This window comes from Heterodontus francisci, chromosome 22 (genome assembly GCF_036365525.1).
Source record: "Heterodontus francisci isolate sHetFra1 chromosome 22, sHetFra1.hap1, whole genome shotgun sequence".
Classification (NCBI taxonomy): Eukaryota; Metazoa; Chordata; class Chondrichthyes; order Heterodontiformes; family Heterodontidae; genus Heterodontus; species Heterodontus francisci.
In genome coordinates, this window is record NC_090392.1 from 82,478,100 (window position 1) to 82,497,041 (window position 18,942).

General features: G+C 52.2%; 1 protein-coding gene across 2 annotated transcripts in view; it reads left to right on the plus strand.

Annotated features, from left to right (window-relative positions):
• The window catches only part of LOC137381500 (T-cell surface glycoprotein CD3 delta chain-like), a 145,119-nt gene extending 129,295 nt beyond the window's left edge, over positions 1 to 15,824 (plus strand). For both annotated transcript variants that reach the window (XM_068054190.1, XM_068054189.1), the window contains 3 exons: positions 12,641 to 12,772; positions 13,160 to 13,212; positions 15,612 to 15,824. In XM_068054190.1, coding sequence (XP_067910291.1) covers positions 12,641 to 12,772; positions 13,160 to 13,212; positions 15,612 to 15,671 — 245 coding nt within the window. In that variant the 3' untranslated portion in view covers positions 15,672 to 15,824. The remainder of the gene's footprint in view (positions 1 to 12,640; positions 12,773 to 13,159; positions 13,213 to 15,611) is intronic.
• Positions 15,825 to 18,942: the final 3,118 nt, after the last annotated feature.

Genomic DNA, 18,942 nt, shown 5'->3' on the forward strand with positions numbered 1-18,942 from the left:
TGAGGGAGGCAAGGGAAGAAATTGTTGGGGCCTTGACACAAATCTTTGCAACCTCATTGGCTACAGGTGAGGTCCCAGAGGACTGGAGAATAGCCAATGTTGTTCCTTTATTTAAGAAGGGTAGCAAGGATAATCCAGGAAATTATAGGCCGGTAAGCCTTACGTCAGTGGTCGGGAAATTATTAGAGAGGATTGTTCGGGACAGGATTTACTCCCATTTGGAAACAAACGAACCTATTAGCGAGAGGCAGCATGGTTTTGTGAAGGCGACATCGTGTCTCACTAATTTGATTGAGTTTTTTGAGGAAGTGACAAAGATGATTGATGAAGGAAGGGCAGTGGATGTTATCTATATGGACTTTAGTAAAGCCTTTGACAAGGTCCCTCATGGCAGACTGGTATAAAAGATGAAGTCACACGGGATCAGAGGTGAGCTGGCAAGATGGATACAGAACTGGCTCTGTCATAGAAGACAGAGGGTATCAGTGGATGGGTGCTTTTCTGAATGGAGGGATGTGACTAGTGGTGTTCCACAGAGATCAGTGCTGGGACCTTTGCTGTTTGTAGCATATATAAATGATTTGGAGGAAAACGTAGCTGGTCTGATTAGTAAGTTTGCAGACGACACAAAGGTTGGTGGAGTTGCGGATAGTGATGAGGATTGTCAGAGGATACAGCAGGATATAGATCGGTTGGAGACTTGGGCGGAGAAATGGCATTTGGAGTTTAATCCGGACAAATGTGAGGTAATGCATTTTGGAAGGTCTAATGCAGGTGGGAATTATACAGTAAATGGCAGAACCCTTCGGAGTATTGACAGGCAGAGAGATCTGGGCGTACAGGTCCACAGGTCACTGAAAGTGGCAACGCAGGTGGATAAGGTAGTCAAGAAGGCATACGGCATGCTTGCCTTCATCGGTCGGGGCATTGGCAAGTCATGTTGCAGCTGTACAGAACCTTAGTTAGGCCACACTTAGAATATTGCATGCAATTCTGGTCGCCACACTACCAGAAGGACGTGGAGGCTTTGGAGAGGGTACAGAAGAGGTTTATCAGGATGTTGCCTGGTCTGGAGGGCATTATCTATGAGGAGAGGTTGGATAAACTTGGATTGTTTTCACTGGAGAGGTGGAGGGGAGACATGATAGAGGTTTACAAAGTTATGAGCGGCATGGACAGAATGGATAGTTAGAAGCGTTTTCCCAGGGTGGAAGAGTCAGTTAATAGGGGACATAGGTTTAAGGTGAGAGGGGCAAAGTTTAGAGGGGATGTGCGAGGCAAGTTCTTTACACAGAGAGTGGTGAGTGCCTGGAACCTGCTGCCGGGGGAGGTGGTGGAAGCAGGTACGATAGCGACGTTTAAGAGACATCTTGACAAATACATGAATAGGAAGGGAATAGAGGGATACTGTCCCCGGAAGTGCAGAAGGTTTTAGTTTAGGCAGGCATCAAGATCGGCGCAGGCTTGGAGGGCCGAATGCCTGTTCCTGTACTGTACTATTCTTTGTCCTTTGTGTTTTGAGCTCTCCCTTGGTGAACCCTTATTCACCACTTTCCAATTATAAGGTAAAGAAATGAGCACAACAGGCTCTTAGGTTTAAAGAAGAAAGGCGACATTTATTACAACTTAAAGTTAAACTGTAATTTGGTTGACACCTATGGATACATGACGTGCCCATGCCAGCATGCATACACGATACACACATGCAAATAGAGACAGAAAAGAGCAGAAGAAAAATAAAGTGGAGTGGTTTGAGGCAATAGCTGAAGAGTTTTGTGTTACTCTGCTTCGAGCTCACTGGGAGAGTCCTTGCTTGTAGGTAATTCTTACCTTTTGTTGGGGCCCAGTTTTCTTCATAAACCGTGTTGACTGCAGGAGACTTTTCTCTCTTGGGGTTCATGTGACTTCAATGGATTCCAAAGTTGGTGAGAAATAGATGAGCAGCAGACAGGAGGGAGATGTTCTCAATCCAGGAGCCAGGAGCTTTCTGTCTCCAAACACTGTTTCTCCAATTTAAAACTTACAGTTCAAAACTCTACAACAGCCAATTAGTGATGTGACTAAAGTGATCTGACCACATCCGTTCTGTGTATTGGGAGCAGGGACTGGTTCCTTTGTTCCAACACTGTCTGCTAGTATGCAAAAAGGTCTTTCTGGCTAAGGGCCTGGAAATTCCTTGTAATAGGCCCTCTTTTCTTCCCAGCAACAATTTGAAGTTTAACGTCCATGTGGTGAAATTAATGTACCTCATTCTTGGCAGGTGGTGGCATGACATCATCTTTGGGCTTTCCTTGATTTTACCTGCCAATATTTTTTTCATGCCCTCTCTTTGCTTTCTTACTTTCCTTTTTTACTTCACCCCTGCACTTTCTATACCCCTCTAAGCTTTCTCAAGTATTACGTTTTTTGTGACTGTCATAAGTTTTCTTTTTCTGCTTTATCTTACCTGTAAGCTTCTAGATATCCAGGGGGCTGTAGATTTGGCAGTACCACCCTTTATCTTTGTGGGGACATGCCTACACTGTGCCTGTAGTATCTCGCTCTTGAATGCCTCCCACTGGTTTGACACTGATTTTCCTTCAAGTAGCTGTATCCAGTTCACTTTCGCCAGATCGCCTCTCAGCTTCGTAAAATTTGCCTTCCCCCAATTTAGAAATCTTACTCCTGTTTTATCTTTGTCCTTTTCCATGATTATGCTAAAATTAACTGTCTTATGATCAACTATCTCCAAAATTGTCACCCACTGTTACTTCATTTCCTTAGACTAAATCTAGAATTGTGTCCCCCCTCGTTGGGCTTGTTATATGCTGGCTAAAAAAGTTCTGTTGAACACAGTTCAAGAATTTTGTCCCTTCTGTGCCCTTCACACTGTTTGTATCCCAGTTGATATTGGGGTAGTTGAAATCCCCAACTATTATTTTTTTTTTCCCAAAATATACTTTATTCATAAAACTCTGTAAAAATTACATTGCCAAACAGTTTCCAAACAGCACGAAAAAATACAAACATTGCAAAAGAGATCAGTCTCTTTCAATAATGTCATGAGTTTCTTCCCAACCCTTCCGTTTCACAATTGTCATGTCAATTACAGTTTTACATTTACAGCAATTGAGAATATTAACGATACAGTTCGAGGGGCTTCCCATGGTTCCAGCCCCTCAGTCCAGCTTGGTGGGGGAACCTTACACTGTGGTCTTTCCCCATTGAGCCTTTGCTGCGGCTGCCCCAAGCTTTAGTGCGTCCCTCAGCACGTAGCCCTGGACCTTGGAATGTGCCAGTCTGCAACATTCGGTGGTGGACAACTCTTTGCGCTGGAAGACCAGCAAGTTTCGGGCAGACCAAAGGGCGTCTTTCACCGAATTGATAGTCCTCCAGCAGCAGTTGATGTTTGTCTCGGTGTGCGTCCCTGGGAACCGCCCGTAGAGCACAGACTCCTGTGTTACAGAGCTGCTTGGGATGAACCTTGACAAAAACCACTGCATCTCTTTCCACACCTGCTTTGCAAAGGCACATTCCAGGAGGAGGTGGGCGACCGTCTCTTCCCCACCACAGCCAACGCGGGGGCACTGTGCGGAGGGGGCGAGACTTCAGGTGTGCATGAAGGATCTGACGGGGAGGGCCCTTCTCACCACCAGCCAAGCTACGTCTTGGTGCTTGTTTGAAAGTTCTGGTGATGAGGCATTCCGCCAAATGACTTTGACGGTCTGCTCGGGGAACCATCCGACAGGATCCACCGTTTCCTTTTCCCGTAGGGCCTTGAGGACATTCCGTGCAGACCACTGCCTGATGGACCGGTGGTCAAAGGTGTTTTTCCGCAGAAACTGCTCCACGAAGGATAGGTGGTACGGCGCCGCCCAACTGCACGGTGCGTTCCGCGGCAATGTGACCAGGCCCATCCTTCGCAACACCGGGGACAGATAGAACCTCAGCACGTAGTGACACTTGGAGTTTGCGTACTGGGGATCTACACATCCCCAACTATTATTGCCCTATGGTTTTTGCACTCAGAAATTTGCCTACATATTTGTCCTTCTATCTCCCTCTCACTATTTGGGGGTCTATAGTACTCTCATAGTAGTGTGGCTGCCCCTTTTTTATTTCTGAGCTCCACCCATATGGCCTTATTTGATGATTCATTTAGCATATCATCCCTCCTCACAGCTGTTATTGATTCCTTAAACATTGTTTTACCCTCTCGCTGTCCTACCTGAAAAACACTATATACAGGAATGTTCGAATGCTATTTTTGTCCCTCTTTAAGCCAACTCCTTTTGTTAGCCACAGTTGATTCACCTTTCCTTTTGGGTTTGTGTGTCTTAGAGGAATGTATATTTGTTGTCAACTGTGTAATACTTCTTTATCTACTAGCCATTGCCTGTCTACCGTCAAATCTTTAATGTATTTTCCCAATCCACTGTAGCCAACTTGCCCCCTCAAACCTTCATAGTTTCCTTTGTTCAGATTTAAGACCCTTGTTTCGGAATGAACTTTTTCTCTTCCAAACTTAATGCAGAATTCTATCATATTATGGTCAGTATTTCCTAATGGCTCCTTTACAGCAAGGTTATTAATGAGCCCTTTCTGATGACATAATATTAAATCTAAAATAGCCCAATCCCAAGTTGGTTCTTCAACATACTGCTCCAGAAATCCATCTCGTACACATTCCAGGAATTCATCCTCCACAGTATTAGTGCTGATTAGGTTTATATGTAAATTGAAGTCGCCCATTATTACTGTATTACCCATGCTACATACAGCTCTAATTCCCTGATTTATACCATGCTCACCATTACCATACTATTTGGTGGCCTATAAAGAACTCCCACTAATATTTTCTGCCCTTGCTTTTTTTTAGCTCCACACAAGCTGATTCTATATCTTGATCCTTTGATCTAAGGTCCTCTCTCACTAACGTACTGATCTCATCCCTTATTAATAGTGCTACCCCACCTCTTTTTCCTCTCCCCCTATCCTTCCTAAATGATGAATACCCCTGAGTATTCAGTTCCCAGTCCTGGTGACCCTGTAACTACACCTCTATTTTAAGGAGTGTCTTCAATGAGGAGAGAGATGGTGAGGCTGAGAGGTAGAGGGAGGGTATTCCGGAGCATGGGACCTTGACAGCTGAAGGCACAGCCACCACTGCTGGAACGATTAAAATCAGGGATGAACAAGAGATCGGAATTAGATGAGCACAGATATCCTGGAGCTGGAGGAAATTAGAGATCGGGAGGGACGAAGGCTTGGAGAGATTAGAAAACAAGGATGAGAATTTTAAAATTGAGGTATTGTTAAATTGGGAGCCAGTGCAGGTCAGTCAATGCAGGGGTGGTAGGGGAACGGGACTGGGTGCAAGTTAGGACACAGGCAGCAGAGTTTTGGATGATCTCAAGTTTATTGAGGGTGGAAGATGGGAGGCTGGGAAAGTGTGTTGGAATAATCAGGTCTCGAGGTTAAAAAAAGCCATGAATGAGGGCCTGTTTCTTTTAACCTGTTTTTTTTTTTTCTCTTTCTTTTTTTGTAATGTGGCCTTTACACCCCAGGCCCCTTTATATATTTTATGTCGAGGGGGCCTTTATTCCTCAGGCCCCCTATATACATATTTATATATTTAAAATAACTTTATTAAAACAGATAAATAAAGAAAAGCTCAAAATAAAATGCCTTTCTCGGCGTCAACGATGCACTCCAGTCCCTGCGGTGCCCACCGGTCGCGGAAGGCCTCAAGCGTACCGGCGGACACCGCATGCTCCTTCTCCAGGGACACCCGGGCGCGAACGTAACCGCGGAAGAGGGACAGGCAATCGGGGAGGACGGACCCCCCGACGGCCCGCAGCCTGGACCTGTGAATTGCCACCTTGGCCAGGCCCAGGAGCAGACCGACGAGGAGATCCTCCTCCCGGCCCATGCCCCTCCGCACCGGGTGCCCAAAGATCAGGAGCGTGGGACTGAAGTGCAGCCAGAACTTGAGGAGCAGCCCCTTCAAATACTCAAAGAGGGGCTGCAACCTTGCACACTCCGTATAAACGTGGAATACGGACTCGTCCAGGCCACAGAAATTACAGACAGCCTGGGAGTCCGTGAACCTACTTAAAAGTCTATTGCACGGGACTGCCCTGTGCAACACCCTCCACCCCAGGTCCCCGATGTAAAGGGGGAAGACTCCCGCGTAGAGAGACCTCCATCGGGGTTTCCCCTCGCCGCCAGATGGCAACGCGAACCGCCAGGGCGTGTCCGGCCGGCTGACGAGGGCGAGGAAGTGGAGAGTGTGCAGGAGCAGCCCATACAGGAAACCCCTCTGTGCCGATTGGAATGGCACGGAGGGCATTTCCGAGAGGCGGCTCGGGTTGTGCGGGACCGGCTCCTGAGGAGGGTTTCGGGGCCTGGGTCCGATGAGCAGTTCCGGCCGAGCGGGGGTTAGCATGGCCGGGAGCGCTCCACTCTCCCGAGCCCCCTCGCCACCCGCAGTGAGGGGCATCCTGGGGGTTTCGTCTACTCCTCCTCCCATCAGTCTGTCTCCAGAGCCAGCCGCCCGGACAGCCGAGGTGCTCTCCTCCGCCGGCGGGGGAGCGCCCTGACTGGAGGCGACCATGTTCCAGACTCGGAAAAGATCCCGGTAAAAGACAGGCAACTCCCTCAGAGAGGCGCGGCTAACGGACTCCACCGGGAGCTGCGTGTCGTCTTGAAGTCAGTGACACTGGCGGAAAAAATACGTCGCCAGCGCACACCATCTGGGAGGACGCTCGACGTACAGGTATCTCTGCAGGGTCCGAAGGCGGAGAGTCGCAGCCTGGGTGCGGACGCACACCAGCGACTGACCGCCCTCCTCGATCGGGAGACTCAGGACCGTGGCAGAGACCCAGTGTTTCCTCTTGCCCCAGAAGAAATCGACGAGTTTCTTCTGGATCTTGGTGGCAAATACAGGGGGCGGGGCCAAAGTGACCAACCGGTACCACAGCATGGAGGCCACCAGTTGGTTTATGACCAACGCTCGGCCCCTGTAGGAAAGCACTCGGAGCAGTCCTGTCCAGCGCCCCAGCCGAGCGGTGACTTTCGCCTCCAACTCCTGCCAGTTTGCCGGCCAGGCTTCCTCAGCGGGGCTAAGGTGGACTCCCAGATAGAGGAGGTGCGTGGTGCTCCACGCAAAAGGTGTCATCTCCTCCGGCAGGGAGTCCACCCGCCACTGACCAACCAGGAGTCCGGAACATTTCTCCCAATTGATCCTCGCGGAGGACGCGGCAGAAAAGGTCTGCTGGCAGTCGCGCATCCTCCGCAAGTCAACGGGATCTGTGATTGCGAGGAGCACGTCGTCGGCGTAAGCCAAGAGGACGACCCGCATGGCCGGCTCGCGCAGAGTCAATCCCGTCAACCTCCTGCGAAGCAGGCACAGGAAGGGCTCCACGCAGATGGTATACAATTGGCCGGACATGGGGCACCCCTGACTCACTCCTCTCCCAAATCGAAGGGGCGCCGTCAAGGACCCGTTAACTTTGACTAGACACTCTGCGGCGGCGTATAAAAGGACTGGTCGGGGTGGATCATGTGGGCCAGCACGGAGCCCAGGCGGGTAGACATAGCCCGGGCAAAGATCTTATAATCCGTGCTGAGGAGGGAGACCGGACGCCAGTTTTTAAGCAGGCGGAGATCGCCCCTCTTCGGCAGCAGGACGATGACCGCCCTGCGCCACGAGAGGGGCATCTCCCCGGTCGCCAGGCTTTCCCCCAGGACCCGCGCGTAATCGTCCCCCAGGACGTCCCAGAACGCCCTGAGGAACTCCACGGTCAACCCATCCAGCCCTGGGGATTTGCCCCTCGAGAGCTGGTGGAGGGCGCCAGTCAGCTCCGCCAACGTGAACGGAGCCTCCAATCCTTCGGCGCCCTCCGGGCTGACCTGCGGCAGGTCCTCCCACAAAACTCTGCGCGCATCCTCGCTGGACGGATCCGGAGAGAACAACGCACTGTAATACGTCCGGACCAGGAGGCCCATTCCCTCCGGATCCGTGATGGAGGATCCGTCGTCGGCCAGCAGCTCGACGAGCTGCTTACGGACCCCCCGCCATTTTTCCAGCGAGTAGAAGAAGGGTGAGGCGCGGTCCAAATCTTCCAGGATCTGGATCCGCGACCTCACGTACGCGCCTCGGGACCCTATGAGCTGCAGGTTCCTCAGCGCGCCCTTCTTCTCTTTGTACGCCTGCCACAGGACCGGGTCCGCGACGGCATGACCGAGGCGGGATTCCAAGTCGAGCACCTCCCTCTCAAGGCGCCCGATCTCGGCTTCCCGCCTCTTGGTCGACCCCTTCGCGTACTCTTGACAGAAGACGCGGATGTGAGTCTTGCCCACATCCCACCATAGCCTCAAGGAGGGGAAGCCCCCCTGCTTCCTTCTCCAGTCGGCCCAGAATCGACAGAACGAGTCCCGAAATCGCACGTCCTCCAGCAGCCGGTTGTTAAAGTGCCAGTCCGCGGACCCCGCCCGCGTGCGGAGCGGAGTGAACTCCGCCCACACCAGGCGGTGGTCCGAGCACGGCACCAGCCGCATGGAGGCCGCCGAAACGCGGGAGACGTACGCCTGTGAAATGTAGAGGCGGTCGATTCGCGACCCCCCTCCTCCAGACCTCCACGTGAAGGCGCTGGAGTCGGGATGGAGATTCCGCCAGACGTCCACCAAGTTAAGGGAGCTGATCAGTCCCCTCAACTTCTCCACCGACGCTTGGCCGCGCTGGGGACCGGAGCGATCCCCCACCTCGAGGGTGCAGCTAAAATCCCCCCCGAGGATGATGCACTCGCCGCTATCGATGGAGTTCAAGAGAGCGGACACTTCTTCAAAGAAGCGCGCTTGCAAAGCGCCGGGCCTGGGCGCGTACACGTTCACAAAGTGGAGCGGCACGCTACCCAGGCGAACGGCGAGGTGGAGCAAGCGGCCCGGCACTAGCTCCTTGACCCCCAAGATCTCCGGCTGAAAAGTCGGGGCCAACAAGATAGCCACCCCACTAGAAATAGGGGTGAGGTGACTCATGTAGACCCCACCCTGCCACTCCAGGAGCCAGGTGGCTTCGTCTCCCGGAACGGTGTGGGTTTCCTGCAGAAAGCTCACCGCGTATCTCCCTTCCCTAAGGACTGAGAGATTATGAAATCTGCGGTGAGCCCCTCTGCTGCCGTTGATGTTGAGGCTGGCTATGGTTATCTTCATGTCAAAGGTACTTAAAACCCGTCACCAACACCTCACTGTGAGGAGGGAGTGGAAGTGCACCTGGCCCTCCACTCCCCCAGCAACCCATTGAGGAACACATTAAAACGGCGCCTCTCAACCAGTTTCACGTCCGCGCGCTTGCCTGCTATCTTAAGGGCGGCACGGACGGACTGGATGATCAGCGCCAGATTCGACCAACGGTCGAGGGCCAGCTGAACTTTTTTGCGGCAACCTCTGCAAGCCGCGAGGAAATCCCGGAGTTCCGCCGTGGGGATGAGAGGAGATTCGGTGGGAGGCACGAGGGACTCCACCACCTCACTGGCGATGGAATCAAGATCATCCTCCGTGCCCCGCACCGAATCCCCATCCTCCTCCGGGTCGTCACCGCCAGCGGCCGACACATCCACCACACACTGTGGGGCGGACGTCCCGGCCGCGCCAGCTGGTCCCGCCTCCGTCACGATCCCACCCCCAGGATCGATGGCGGAGGAGTCCTCTCTGGGTTCTATTGTGAAACTGGAGCCTGTAGGCACCAGCGGTTCAGGACCCCCCTCCACCTCCATCCCCAGGCCAATGAGTGGTCCAGGGGAGACAGAAGTCCCGGACTCCGCGAAACCAGCCGGAGCCGAGACTGGAGGCGGCGAGAGGAGGCCATCTCCCACTCCGCCAGCACCCACAGGCCCAGCAGATGGGGCAGCATTCTCAGTTATAACTGGGTCGGGTGTCTCCTGGTTGGTGGTGGACTCCAGCTGGGAGGCCCGACCCTCTGGGGCCTCGCCCTCCCCTTCATTCAGGGCACCCGACCCAGTAGCAGTGGCGGAATGGGCGGTTTCCCCAGGCTCCCCCACCACAAGCAGGGCCCCACTTACTCCTTTAGGAGGGGCCTCACGTACCGGGGCCATCCCCTCCCCTCCATCCTGAGGAATAGAGTGCTCCTGCCCGGACTTTGCAGCCTTGGTGGTGGCGGTAGAGGGAACCTGAGGACCAGAAACAGGAGGCAGCTCCCCTCCAACAGATGGGCCCTGAGGTGCAGGGCCCGTGTTATTTCTGTGGAGGGGTGCCTTCTCTTTTTCGCACTTGGGCGCGGAGACTCAGAGACCTCCATGTCATCAGAGGCCTCCGCCTCCGCACCCTTTTTTCCTTTTTTAGTCACCCTGGGCCTGAGCCCAGCCCTGGGACAGGTGGATTCCATGGGAATGGGCTTTGGGCTGAGCTCAGGCTCGGGTTGAGTCAAAGTGTCCAGGGGACGCGCCTCACGATGTTTCTTTTTTCCCCGCGTCTTCCTTCCGCTCGGACGGACGCTCCCCTCCCCGCCAGAGGCTGTGAAAACCACAGCCTCCGGAACCGACTGAGCGGTGTCTGTTGGATCTGCGGGGGGAGTGGGAGGAGGTGCTGTGAAACCACTCTGGGCCGCCGAGGTGGAGCTGGCGGCCGGGAGGTTGGGGCAGTTCTTACGAACATGCCCCACCCCCTTGCAGACGTGGCACCGCGCTCCATCCGAGGTCCAGAAGACGCGGTAGGCCGTCCCCTGAATCTCTATACTGAAGTGGCCCTCCAAGACCACCTCCCGCGCCAGCTGCATGAATAGCTGGCGGCGGAAGGAGTAGACATGTCGGAGGCTGTGCTCCCGAAGACCAAGCGGGACTGGGGTGATCCCTGACCTCACCTCCCCCAGATGGTGTAGATGGGGGAGGAGGAGCTCATCAGGAATGAAGGGTGGGACGTTCGACAAGGTTACCCGATGTGCAGTGGCCCCCAGAGGGTCCACTGGCAGGAAAATCCCACCCACTGTGAGCCCCGTACTTAGGGCGAGGGACACAGCCCGCTCGGTCTTCAGGAAGAACACAGCATTCCCATACATCTTTGAGGCTGCAACAATGGCCGAGGGGCCGACAACCACGGCCATTGCCTTAACACAAGCCTCAATAGTCATATTAGGATGGGTGTAACTCTTCACCCCATGCTTTGATGTTAAGATTTTAAATGGTGACGGGGCCACAGGAGCAGCTGTCGCAGCTGCTGCAGCATAGGAGGGCCCCGCCACCGGAGAGGACTGAGAAGTCATGGGGCGGAAGAGTTACAAGCACTTTGTTGAGAGCAAAAAAAAAGAAAAGAGTAAATACAATAAATCAAAAATGTAACACTTAAAGGATGTAGCACAGGGGAAGAGGCTGAGGGAGAGGAAGGCCAGGAGGAATCAGTCTTTGTTAGTATTGCACAAGTCTTGTAGCTGGTCTTCCAGTTGGGAGGGTGGGGTGATGTCTTCACCTGGGTCAGCTGTAAGCTGCCCAGGCACACGCCTCCTTTGATGTTCAGATAATAAGTCTCTTCACCTGGGCAGCTCCAGCTGTCCCAGGCTTAGTAGTTGGGGTGGGGAGGGAGCTCCCTATCCAAAGATGTTAAACACAGGAGCTCCCTATTGAACAATACAGCCCCACCCAAGGTCTTCAGGTCTCTTCTTTCCCCACCCCCAACAATCAATGAAAAAGACTTTCAGTACCAAGCAAACTCACAAAAAGAGCTTCCAGTTCTTCGCCTTCCTTCCTTTGTTGAAATTTGGAAAAAACTTTTGTTTCAGTTTGAGTCTCCCTCTTGCAGCAGTCACACAGCCTGCAGCCTCCAACCTGTGCACACAGCCACAGTCAACTGCACCTCGTTGATGCACTCAGGCTCCCAAATCAGGGAGCAGCCAATCCCTGTACTGTACCTGTCCTGGGAGTGTTTGATGGGGACAGTGTAGAGGGAGCTTTACTCTGTATCTAACCCCGTTTTTTTTTGTTTTTTTTCCCACAAGGTGACCTTTATACCCCAGGCCCCTTTTATATTTTTGTATCTAACCTCGTTTTTTTTTTTAAACAAGGTGACCTTTATACCCCAGGCCCCTTTTATATTTTTCACATCGAGGGGGCCTTTATCCCTCAGGCCCCCTTTATGTACATATTTACAGTTTTAAAATAACTTTATTAAAACAGATAATACCCTGTGCTGTACCTGTCCTAGGAGTGCTTGATGGGACAACTCTTCTTCACGGCCTCAACCCTCCCTATCTCTGTAATCTCCTCCAGTCCCACAACCCTCCAAGATAACTGCAACCATCGAATTCTGGCATGTTGCACATCCCTGATTTTAATGGCTTCACTTTTGGCAGCCATGCTTTCAGCTGCCTGGAATTCCCTCTCTAAATCTCTCCCCTTCTTCCCCTCCTTTTAAGACCCACTTTAAAACCCACCTTTTTGAACAATCTTTTGGTCACCTGTCCTTCAATCGCCTTATATGGCTCAGTGCCGAATTTAGTTTGGTAATCGCTGCTGTGAAGTATCTTTGGATGCTTTTCTTGGTGTAAGATGCTATATAAAAGCAAGTTGTTGTTGTAATGGATGGAGTCATGTTTTTTTCTCTTGTACAGTTCACATTTTATTTCTGTCTCTCCCCTTCTTCCTGATTCCAGCGTGTAAAGATTGTGTGGCTGTGAGCATCGGAGGAATATGTGGGATCCTCATCGCAAGTGTCATGTTCACTATCTTCATCGGCATCGCTGTTTACTCTATATCGGTCCAGGACAGATCCTGGAGTCACCAAGGTGGGAGATTAATGAGCAATTAATGATTATACAGCAGCTATTTACCTGACACCACTCCCTACTCTCCTGTCCATAGGCCCTGACTCACTTGCACAACTTCTGTCCCAGCTCTGGGCACTCCTACCCAGCACCATTTCAATTGAGCTCTGGAGAATTATCCACTCTCTATCCAAACATGGAGGGCCTGATCCTGGGAATGTGGTGTTCACAGTCAACCGAGCAGGAATTCTCTTCCCGGCTGTAATGGGCAGCAGAGTTTCGGACGAGCTCAGGTTTACTGTGGGTGGAAGATGGAGGGTGAATAATATCCTTGTTTTTGTATTCTATAAAGCTCAGGATCCCAAATGTTTGTTAATATTTAATAAGTATCTGAATTTCTCTCTGCAGCATCTGACAGACACCCACTAATGCGCAATGATGCGAATGATGCAGTATATTCGGTAAGTGGCCCACTCAACTCAAACCAATTGAAAACAGCAATCCTAATTCTCAGTGAATTATAACCAGGTGCAGTGTGTTCTATCCTGTGTCTGTGATTCAGGTGCAGTGTGTTCTATCCTGTGTCTGTGATTCAGGTGGAGTCCAGGATGAGAACTGATTGGCAGTGAGATGTTACCATGCACCACTTTCTCACTCCGATGGGGGATGTGTTCCACGACCTGACCTTTCCCCTCTGGAAATCAGTCCAATGGGATAAAGAAGCGACTTTGAATGAGCTACTTGTTGGGCAGTGTCGTTGATGTTTTAAACTTCCATGTTTGCTGAATTCAACATGGTGGCAGCGTGTTTGAGAAGGAAGGAGGATCGGGAAAACAGTGAAATGTTGCCGTCTCACCCTAAACCCTGCACCTACGTTAAATAAGGCAGACTGTCCACTAATATTCATTACAAGCCCACTGACTCCCACAACTGCATCGACTACACTTCTTCACACTTTACTACATGTAAGGACACCATTCCATTCTCCCAGTTTCTCCATTTCCGATGCATCTGTTCTGATGATGCAACCTTCCTCAACCCCGCTTCCGATAAGTCTTCCTTTTTCCTCAACTGAGGATTGCACCCCACCCTGTGCAACGTGGTTGACTGGGCCCTCACCCCTTCCCTTCCCTCCCAGAACCACGACAGATTCCCATTGTCCTCACTTTCCACCCCACCAGCCTCCAGATCCAAAGGATCATCTTCCGCCATTTCCGCCACCTCCAGTGTGATGCCACTACCAGTCGCATCTTCCCCTCCCCTCACCTGTCAGCATTCCGAAGGGATCATTCCCTTTGCGACACCCTGGTCCACTCCTCCATTACCCCCAACACCTCGTCCTCTTCCTACGGCCCCTTCCCATGCAATCGCAGGAGGTGTAATACCTACCCATTTACCTCCTCTCTCCTCACTATCCAAGTCCCCAAACACTCCTTTCCGGTGAAGCATGATTTACTTGTACTTTCTTCAATTGAGTATACTGTATCCGCTGTTCACAATGCAGTCTCCTCTACATTGGGGAATGCTTTGCAGAACACCTCTGCTCAGTTTGCAAGCATGACCCCTGAGCTTCCAGTTATTTATTTCCATTCACCACCCTGCTCTTGTACCAACATTATTGTCTTTGGTCTGCTGCAGTGTTCCAGTGAACATCAACGCAAGCTCGAATGAACAGCATCTCCTCTTTCAATTAGGCACTCTACAGCCTTCTGGACTCAGTACTGAGTTCAATAATTTTGCAGCATGACTGGCCTTTTTATTATTTTTGTTATTTTGTTTTGTTTTATTATTTTCTTAACCATGTGCCTGCCTTAAATGTGGTTTTTCATGTTTATGCTTTTGGATAAAGCTGTTCATTATTCTGTTATTAACACTCTCTCTGGACTAATGTTTTGTCTTTCACCACAAGCATTAACACACTCTTTGCCTTTGTCCCAGGATAGCTTTGTCATTTAATCTCCCTTGCCCTCTGCCCTATCACACACCTTCCCTTTTGCCCTCTTTTCTCCGTCCCCCACCCCCGCTTTATTTGCTTAAAACCTTTTACATTTCTAACCTTTGTTAGTTCTGAAGAAGGGTCACTGACCTGAAATGTTAACTCTGCTTCTCTCTCCACAGATGTTGCCAGACCTGCTGAGTATTTCCAGCATTTCTTGTTTTTATTTCAGATTTCCAGCATCTGCAGTATTTATCTTGTAATAAATTACTTTGACTTGCAGCTGAACTCTTTTCACCCAAAATCCACGGCATCCTGAACAGGTGGCTGGGCTTCAGTTCATCACCTGACCAGCCGAATCGCTCCTGTCAATACAGCACGTACTCCCTCAGTATCAGCTAAAGGTTGAAGTGGGACTTGAACCCACAACAATGAGGTGGGAGTGAGGTGAACTGAGCCAAGCTGACACTTGTGGAGACAATGGCCCTTAAGGAAAAGGTGGATGAATTTTCCACCTCATGGGTGCTCATAGAGAGAGTTCAACAAATGCCTAACAAACCTAGGCCCCAGGCTTTACGGCCTGTTCAAACTTTATCTTTAACAGACCAATCTCCTGAATTGCCTTCCAGGTCTGAAGTAGTATTAAATACCATGAACATTTCACCATCTGTGAGGCAAGTGGTCCACCCAACTCTTCATCTCAGAGGGAGCAGTGTGGTGCCCTGTTCTCATCGCCATGACAGCTGGGCCTGGCTTTTAGAGTCATATTGTTGGCAAGTTTATGGGAACAGCTGGATAGATTGAAGGCATGAAAAGGGATTAAATAATTAAGCAGTTTTGCAACATTGAAGTGTATAAATTAATAATTTATAATGTTTATAGTAACTGATGTTTCAATGGATTATTAATGTTTTCTTTTTTCAGCATCTTAACAATGACGGCAGGTCTATGTACAGTGAGCTTGGTAAAAAGAGACGTCAGTGAAGGGACAGCTAGCCTCCCCCCACTTCCCGCAGCAGCATGACGGTTTGGCCAGCTAACAACCCAATCAATGTAGATCTACAGCTCAATCTGCGCTTTAACAGACCCTGACAACGAAGAAATGTAACTTTAAAATAAAGAGTATGTTGAATTATTCTTTACTGTATTCATATTTAATTCTTTTTGTCTCCTCTTTCATTTTGAATGAATGTTTGGCAATGTCAGCTGCTGCCAGATATGCTTTGATTCATTTGTCTGGAAGAGATTTAACCCTTTCACTGGGAGGAAGCTGTGTCACTTTGGTGATTAATTTGGGCACTTTCTCCATAGTCTGAAGCCTTCGGCTGAGCTATTGTGCGTTGCTGCAGGAGATTATAATGTTAAAATTAGAGATGCAGCAAGACGCACAGACCTCAGTTACTGTAGCAAAATATCCTCTGCTTTCCATCATCGGTCTGTTTCACTGATGCTGTGAAAGATTCTGTTTAGTAAATGACCTTAATTATAAATAAAAAGGTGACCTTTGTCAGTGAGCAGATATCATCTGACGAAATTTGTCAGTTTTCTGTATTGAAAATCTAGTGTGGAAATCTGTTCAGATTATTCCAATCTTGCATTTCTGTAGTGCCTTTCACCACCTCAGAACATCCCAAAGCATTTCACAGCCAATGAAGTACTTTCGAGGTTAAGTCACTGTTGTAATGCAGGAAGCAGAGCAGCAAATTGGTGCACAGCAAGATCCCACTAACAACAATCTGACAATGACAACATAGTCTATTTTTGTCATTTTGGTTGAACGGTAAATATTTGCCAAAGGGGACTGAGAATGCCCCGAAATAGTGCAGCACTCCCTCAGTACGGACCCTCCGCCAGTGCGGCGCTCCCTCAGTACGGACCCTCCGACAGTGCGGCGCTCCCTCAGTACTGACCCTCCGACAGTGCGGCGCTCCCTCAGTACTGACCCTCCGACAGTGCGGCGCTCCCTCAGTACTGACCCTCCGACAGTGCGGCGCTCCCTCAGTACTGACCCTCCGACAGTGCGGCGCTCCCTCAGTACTGACCCTCCGACAGTGCGGCGCTCCCTCAGTACTGACCCTCCGACAGTGCGGCGCTCCCTCAGTACTGACCCTCCGACAGTGCGGCGCTCCCTCAGTACTGACCCTCCGACAGTGCGGCGCTCCCTCAGTACTGACCCTCCGACAGTGCGGCGCTCCCTCAGTACTGACCCTCCGACAGTGCGGCGCTCCCTCAGTACTGACCCTCCGACAGTGCGGCGCTCCCTCAGTACTGACCCTCCGACAGTGCGGCACTCCCTCAGTACTGACCCTCCGACAGTGCGGCACTCCCTCAGTACTGACCCTCCGACAGTGCGGCACTCCCTCAGTACTGACCCTCCGACAGTGCGGCACTCCCTCAGTACTGACCCTCCGACAGTGCGGCACTCCCTCAGTACTGACCCTCCGACAGTGCGGCACTCCCTCAGTACTGACCCTCCGACAGTGCGGCACTCCCTCAGTACTGACCCTCCGACAGTGCGGCACTCCCTCAGTACTGACCCTCCGACAGTGCGGCACTCCCTCAGTACTGACCCTCCGACAGTGCGGCACTCCCTCAGTACTGACCCTCCGACAGTGCGGCACTCCCTCAGTACTGACCCTCCGACAGTGCGGCACTCCCTCAGTACTGACCCTCCGACAGTGCGGCACTCCCTCAGTACTGACCCTCCGACAGTGCGGCACTCCCTCAGTACTGACCCTCCGACAGTGCGGCACTCCCTCAGTACTGACCCTCCGACAGTGCGGCACTCCCTCAGTACTGACCCTCCGACAGTGCGGCACTCCCTCAGTACTGACCCTCCGACAGTGCGGCACTCCCTCAGTACTGACCCTCCGACAGTGCGGCACTCCCTCAGTACTGACCCTCCGACAGTGCGGCACTCCCTCAGTACTGACCCTCCGACAGTGCGGCACTCCCTCAGTACTGACCCTCCGACAGTGCGGCACTCCCTCAGTACTGACCCTCCGACAGTGCGGCACTCCCTCAGTACTGACCCTCCGACAGTGCGGCACTCCCTCAGTACTGACCCTCCGACAGTGCGGCACTCCCTCAGTACTGACCCTCCGACAGTGCGGCACTCCCTCAGTACTGACCCTCCGACAGTGCGGCACTCCCTCAGTACTGACCCTCCGACAGTGCGGCACTCCCTCAGTACTGACCCTCCGACAGTGCGGCACTCCCTCAGTACTGACCCTCCGACAGTGCGGCACTCCCTCAGTACTGACCCTCCGACAGTGCGGCACTCCCTCAGTACTGACCCTCCGACAGTGCGGCACTCCCTCAGTACTGACCCTCCGACAGTGCGGCACTCCCTCAGTACTGACCCTCCGACAGTGCGGCACTCCCTCAGTACTGACCCTCCGACAGTGCGGCACTCCCTCAGTACTGACCCTCCGACAGTGCGGCACTCCCTCAGTACTGACCCTCCGACAGTGCGGCACTCCCTCAGTACTGACCCTCCGACAGTGCGGCACTCCCTCAGTACTGACCCTCCGACAGTGCGGCACTCCCTCAGTACTGACCCTCCGACAGTGCGGCACTCCCTCAGTACTGACCCTCCGACAGTGCGGCACTCCCTCAGTACTGACCCTCCGACAGTGCGGCACTCCCTCAGTACTGACCCTCCGACAGTGCGGCACTCCCTCAGTACTGACCCTCCGACAGTGCGGCACTCCCTCAGTACTGACCCTCCGACAGTGCGGCACTCCCTCAGTACTGACCCTCCGACAGTGCGGCACTCCCTCAGTACTGACCCTCCGACAGTGCGGCACTCCCTCAGTACTGACCCTCCGACAGTGCGGCACTCCCTCAGTACTGACCCTCCGACAGTGCGGCACTCCCTCAGTACTGACCCTCCGACAGTGCGGCACTCCCTCAGTACTGACCCTCCGACAGTGCGGCACTCCCTCAGTACTGACCCTCCGACAGTGCGGCACTCCCTCAGTACTGACCCTCCGACAGTGCGGCACTCCCTCAGTACTGACCCTCCGACAGTGCGGCACTCCCTCAGTACTGACCCTCCGACAGTGCGGCACTCCCTCAGTACTGACCCTCCGACAGTGCGGCACTCCCTCAGTACTGACCCTCCGACAGTGCGGCACTCCCTCAGTACTGACCCTCCGACAGTGCGGCACTCCCTCAGTACTGACCCTCCGACAGTGCGGCACTCCCTCAGTACTGACCCTCCGACAGTGCGGCACTCCCTCAGTACTGACCC